The 6000-nt window shown below is 50.0% G+C and overlaps 1 protein-coding gene across 2 annotated transcripts in view; it reads right to left on the reverse strand.

Annotated features, from left to right (window-relative positions):
* The window catches only part of PDZD8 (PDZ domain containing 8), a 95009-nt gene extending 92802 nt beyond the window's left edge, over positions 1-2207 (reverse strand). For both annotated transcript variants that reach the window (XM_060125453.1, XM_060125452.1), the window contains exon 1: positions 1142-2207. In XM_060125453.1, coding sequence (XP_059981436.1) covers positions 1142-2007 — 866 coding nt within the window. In that variant the 5' untranslated portion in view covers positions 2008-2207. The remainder of the gene's footprint in view (positions 1-1141) is intronic.
* Positions 2208-6000: the final 3793 nt, after the last annotated feature.

Genomic DNA, 6000 nt, shown 5'->3' on the forward strand with positions numbered 1-6000 from the left:
GGGTCACTAATGCTTGAAACTGTGGTAGAAAATCAGTGATCTAGAAACATGTAACTTCCCCTAAAGGAAACTAGGTAAGGCAAATACCAGATTTACATAATTTTATAGGAAAGAACAAAATCTAAAAGCGTCAAACATTTTAATGAACACAATATTAAAGGAGGACAGAAAGTAAAATTAAAAATTCATGTTTTGTAAGAAATAGCCATACATGACCCTTTCAACACCGACAAGCCTTCCCAGACCAAAGTGGATGAAGCCTCTAGCCCTACAAAACTTTCTTTCCCCTTCCACTTCCATATTAAAAAAAAACAACCCAAACCCTTGTACATTAATCAAAACAGTATACTACAGAAAATCAAACCGCCAGATACAGGGAGACTTTAAAACAGTTAAAATCACTACCAATCTTTAAAATACTATCTGCAGGGCCATTTCGGGTACTGTGGGAGGAACTCAGAGCCAGGAAGAGCTGAAACGTAAGGGGCAGTCTGCGTCTGTGCTATAGAACCCACCCCCAAAGGGCAGATGACATTAACACAGAATGTACAGAGAATTACAACACGCACAGGCTCCCAACTCGTTACCAATCTGCAGTGGAAGAGTATTCCTTTCCAACAGACACTCCCTCTACCCTGAAAGTTGCCGAAGCAGCACAGCAAAACGGGCCTGCAGTTGCAAAAATACAACAGCCCTGGGCTACCAGCACACTCTTCACGCCTGTACTTTGTGTCCAGGAACAATTTCTCAACGTGGCCAAGGTGATGCAGCAAAGCTGCCCTCAATGCAGCAACCACGGATAGAAGTTTCTCAACAGTCCCAGAGCCATCCCGGGGAGGAGGGTGGACTTCCCTTCCATCTTCCATATGCTGCTTCGACCCATGCTGACAGCACCCTGGATGCCCAAGAACACACGAAGAGGTTTCTAGCTCCCATTAAGGCCCTTCGGAAGCAAAGAACGTAGGCACTACCTGCCTTTATCTAGGGCCCTGTCCAGGGCTGGCAAGAGCCCTGGAAAGCAGGGACTGGGATTCAGTCGTGGCCCTTCCCACCCACGCAGGCGGCAGCGTGCCTCCAGGCCCGGGGTCCCAGCAGCCAGGCCCCCGCGGCCGGGCGACCCTTCCCCCCAAGCCCCTCTCACCTGATCTTGTAACTCGGGAGGGTGTGCTTGCGCTTGATGACTTTCTTGAGCTGGTTGACGATGATGGAGGTCAGCTGCGGCATGGGCCGCCCTTCGAACTGGGAGCGCACCTCGAAGTCGATCAGCGGGTCCTCCACGAAGGAGAAGAACCAGTGGGTGAAGGGCACGCGGGTGAGGACGAAGCGCAGCCTCCCCACCACCCGGGACAGCTTGACGAACAGGTAGGCGGACTTGCCGAAGACCAAGTCCACGTCGATGGCCAGGTGGAAGCCCCCGCTGTACTCCACCTCCGCCTCGAAGGCCAGCTCCTCGGGGGAGGTGGCGGGCAGCGCCTCCCCCTCAGGAACGTCGGGCTCCCCGGTGGCCGAGGGCACCACGGGCCGGAGGAGCCGGATGGTCTTGATGAAGGGCACGGCCTCGCCCAGGAACACGTCCCGCAGGCTCAGCCCCTCCAGCAGGCGCCCGGCCGTCTTGGTCTGCAGCAGCTCCTCGAACTCCACCTTGATCTTCTTGGTGACCCAGCGGCGGGCCAGCGCGGTGTCCCGCAGCTCCCGGAACAGGAACAGGATGGTGGCGTTTAGGAAGTAGCAGGTCTCCCGCGTCGGCGGGGCGGGGGTCTCGGGGGCCGGAGTCGGGCCGCCCTCGGGTGGCCCGCCGGAGGGCTCCTCAGCCCCGCCGCCGCCATAAAGGTACTCTCTCAGGGCCAGGTCCGGCACCGGCTTGATGTAGCGGAAGCCGTCGGCCGCGCGGGCGGCCTCGTCCGGCGGCGGCTCGGGCTGTTTGCGGTAAAGCAGCAGGAACTGGGTGAGCAGCGTGAGTAAGGAGCCCAGCACGGCGGACGCCAGGATCATAAGCAGCAGCCCCATCCCGCCACCGCCTCCGCCCGGAGCGCCCGCGCCCTGGCCCCCGCGCCCACAGCGCGGCTTTCTTCACGGCGCCCTCCCCCCTACCTCCATCTTGAGGACATCGGGCGGCGGGGTCTGGGCGAGCGGCTCCCTGGGCCTCGTCCAGGGGCTCCGGACGGCGCACTGCAGCGTCCCAGCCTGCGGCGGCCCGCGCCTCCTCAGAAGCTCCCGGAGGCTGCTGCTGTGGTGGCGGCAGCGGGGGCGGGAGGGAGCGGAACGGCGCCTTCCTCTGGCCGCCGCTCATTGGACGAACGGCGAGTGACGTCAGGAGCGTACTCGCTCCCGGCGGCGTCGCCTGGCAGCCGGCGCCCGGGCACGCGTACGCGGGTCCTTCTTCACCTCTCGGGCGCCCTTCCAACCCCGCCCCCACGCCAACATCCTAGTCCCCCGCGATACACGTGGCTGTCACCTCTGAAGCCGCTGCGCGGATCTGGGAGGATAACTGGGGCCACCGGTTGGAGGATAAGGAGGCCGGGCGGAGATGTCGTGGCGGCGCGTTCTTGACTCCGGTCATCCCGTTATCTTCTAATGCGCCCATCCCCCCTCATTGGCCGCGGTCCCTGTTACCCCTGCTGCAGTGTGATTCTTCCACTCCCGTCCCTGAGAATGGGCTGGCGGCTTTCCCTGCCGGGCAGCGGCGCAAAAGATCTGAGTTGGCCGTTCGGAGACTTCCCAAGCCGAGGACAAGATTGCACTGCCTCTGAGACCGCGGTCGCCGACCATCAATCTGACCAGCAGACGCTCTGCGTTCGCGGAGGGTGGGCCCTGGGAAGGAGGGACAGAGAAAAAAGGAGTCAGATGCGGACTAACTTTAGTACCTAGGCGGATATTTGAGATTTAAACGAGAAGGACATTTAAAAAAAAGAGCCGGTTTGAGGAATGATGAGTGGGATGAACTTGCCAGATGATTGGAAGATAAATAGTCACTGTCAAGGCTATCGCAGTGCGTTAAGCCCCTGAGTGTATTACCACATTTAGGTCATTTAAGAGACAGTTATAGTTAGCCACCACCCATTTTACAGATGCAAACACTGGCGCAGAGAGGCAAAGGAAGTTGCCTAGGGTCACACAACGGTGCCTGATTTTGTCTAAAACTAAACCCTAAGTCCTTGGTCACTACTTAGTACTAGGATACCAAGATTGCTAGAGTTGGAAGGGGGCTTATTGGTTCCATGGTGCACAGGAAGGGGGAGTTAGAAAGCGGGGGGGTGAGGAAAGACTTAGAGGAATTTTGCACAAGGTAACACCTTGACCAAAGCCATAGAGTTAATGAAGCCAGGTTGCCCAGGAACAATGTTATCCTCCTGCCATCTGGTTACCTCACAAATGCTTATGTGCTCCAACCACATGGACAACATAAAGATCCACCCCTAGTCCCACAAGGGTCAGATATTCCATACCTAAAAATCAGGTTGGTTCTGGCTGGCCTTAAGGGGCCAGGGCAGGGCTCCTCTTTAGCTCTGGAAGATCCCCAAGCCAGTGACAGTCCTGAGTCTGGGTGATTCTAGAACAAAAAACAGAATTCTGACCCAACTGGAGCAAGCCGTTCTCATCTTACTTACTCATCCCCAGGTGTGAGACCAGAATGGCTCCTTTGCTGCAAAAATGTTAGCCTGCTGAGAGAGCCAGGCTCAAAACCACATTCCACATCCTATCGAAGTCCAGAGCCCTGCCGGGATATCTGGGAGCTCCAGGCAGCTTCTTTTCTTGTGATCATCTCTGGGCTGCTATCTCAGTTCTACACTGTTTCAACCCAAATGGGAAATGTAGACCCTTAATATCCACCAAAAACCTTATTTATAATACTCCTGCACCATTGTAATAAATGTCACAGAAGGTGGAGGTGGGGTGGAAGATTATCTGAGTAATTTTCACAGCACTGAGATACAATATCCTCAAATTGTGTATTAATCCATTCTGCATCTTAAAATATTCTTCAACTACCTCCTTCCCCCACAAGGAAAGTTGGTGATTTTCCTGGGAGTGAGTTCTTAGTCTCACACTCCATCTTGCAGGCTTCTCCCTTTTCTGCCCTCCTCCTACCTCATTAGTAACAGAACTCCCATTTGACATCCCATTGACATGAATGTCAATGCATTGAGAGAAAAGACACTTATTCCCCAATCTCTCTTACATCTAGATGTGTCAGTGTTACTGGTTTCTGATACGTAAGAAGTTTTGTAGGACCTTCTGGAAGTCCCTTAAAGGGGACTGACTCAGCTGGAAGCTACACCGTTTTGCTTTCCTCTCTTTGTTCCTCCTTCCAGCTGTCTGGAATGCAGTCATGATTTCTGGGGCTCCAGCAGCTACTTTGGATCTTGAAGTAACTTTGACAATGGAAGGCATATGCTAAAGATGGCAAAGTAGACAGATATGCCTGGATCCCTGATGACTTCTTGGAGCTACCACAGCAGCCCTGGATTTTCTGTTGTATTTGGTCAAACCTAATCTTAATTGTTTCATCCAATAACCATCCTTCCCAAGTTGCCCCCTCCTCTATGTTCCCTACCATTCACCCACTTGTCCAAACTGCTTGCCCTCCTTACTCCCCCTCATCATTTTAATTCTATCTCCTTAGTATATCTCAAGTGTGTCCTCACTTCTCTAGCCCTATCACCAGGCCCTTATTTCAGGCCCTCTTCTTTTCTCTTGCAATGACTTTAGTTCTTCGTTATCTCCTACCTAGTCACTCTGTCTGTCTTGCCTCCTGTGATCATTCTCCACACTGTTGCTACAATGATCTTTCTCCAGTACAAAACTGATCTTGTCACCTTGTAGCTAAAAGTTCTTCAGTGGCTCCCCACAGCCATATTCATAATAATGGCTATCATGCATCAAGAGCATAGTAGATGGGAAGCATTGTGCTAAGCATTTTAGAAGCATCTACACTCCCACAATTGTCCTTTACGGTAAGTACTATCATCTCCAGTTTATGGATGAGGAAACAGACACTTAATGCAGATAAATAACCTGCCAAAAGTCACTAAGTTAATAAGTGGAGGAGTGGAGATTTGAATAAACTCTGTCTAACCCCAAGGCCTCTCATTTTAGGTCAATATTCCTTTAGGATACAGTCCAAACTCATTAGCATCCTTTGTGAGCTTGCCTTTGCTTACACTTCAGCTTCTTCTGTCACTACTCCAGATGTAGATTTTGAAGATTTTTTTCCTATCTTTATATTTTTAGGTTCTTGTTGTTTATGTATTTTATATATAGTAGTGTGTATATGTTAATTCCAAACTCCTAATTTATCTCTCCCCCGCCCCTCCACTATCCCTTTAGGTAACCATGTTTGTTTTCTATGCCTGTGAGTCTATTTCTGTTTTGTAAATAAGTTCATTTGCATCATTTTTTTAGATTCCACATATAAGTGCTATCATATGATATTTGTCTTTGACTTACTTAACTTAGTATGATAATCTTTAGGTCTGTCTGTGTTGCAAATGTCATTATTTCATTATTTTTTATGGCTGAGTAATATTCCATTGTATATGTATAACACATCTTCTTTATCCATTCATCAGTTGATGGATGAAGATATTATTGATAAATTTGCTTTCATTAAAGCCAGAAAGTAAAATAATAATAAACGCTGTTTGGGGTAAAAACAAAATATTTAAACTTAATGTGAACTTTAATATATCTACTTTTCAAATTTACTATATTTTTTCAACTACTTTAATGTTCTGGAATAAACTAGCCATTAAAATATATTAAAAGGTATATACAGGGATTCACATGTTGACTGAAGAAAGACACACAACCTAAAAGTTGCAAGTTATGTTTTATTTGGGAAACTTACTGAGGACTACGGCCTGGGAGACAGCCTCTCAGATAGCTCTGAGGAACTGCTCCAAAGAGGAAAGGGAAGAGCCCAGATGAATAGGAATTTTTGCTGAAGATGAAACAAAACACATAGTCAAACATCAAAATATTACTGCTAGTCATGGAAAA

Source organism: Lagenorhynchus albirostris, chromosome 16, assembly GCF_949774975.1.
Source record: "Lagenorhynchus albirostris chromosome 16, mLagAlb1.1, whole genome shotgun sequence".
NCBI lineage: Eukaryota > Metazoa > Chordata > Mammalia > Artiodactyla > Delphinidae > Lagenorhynchus > Lagenorhynchus albirostris.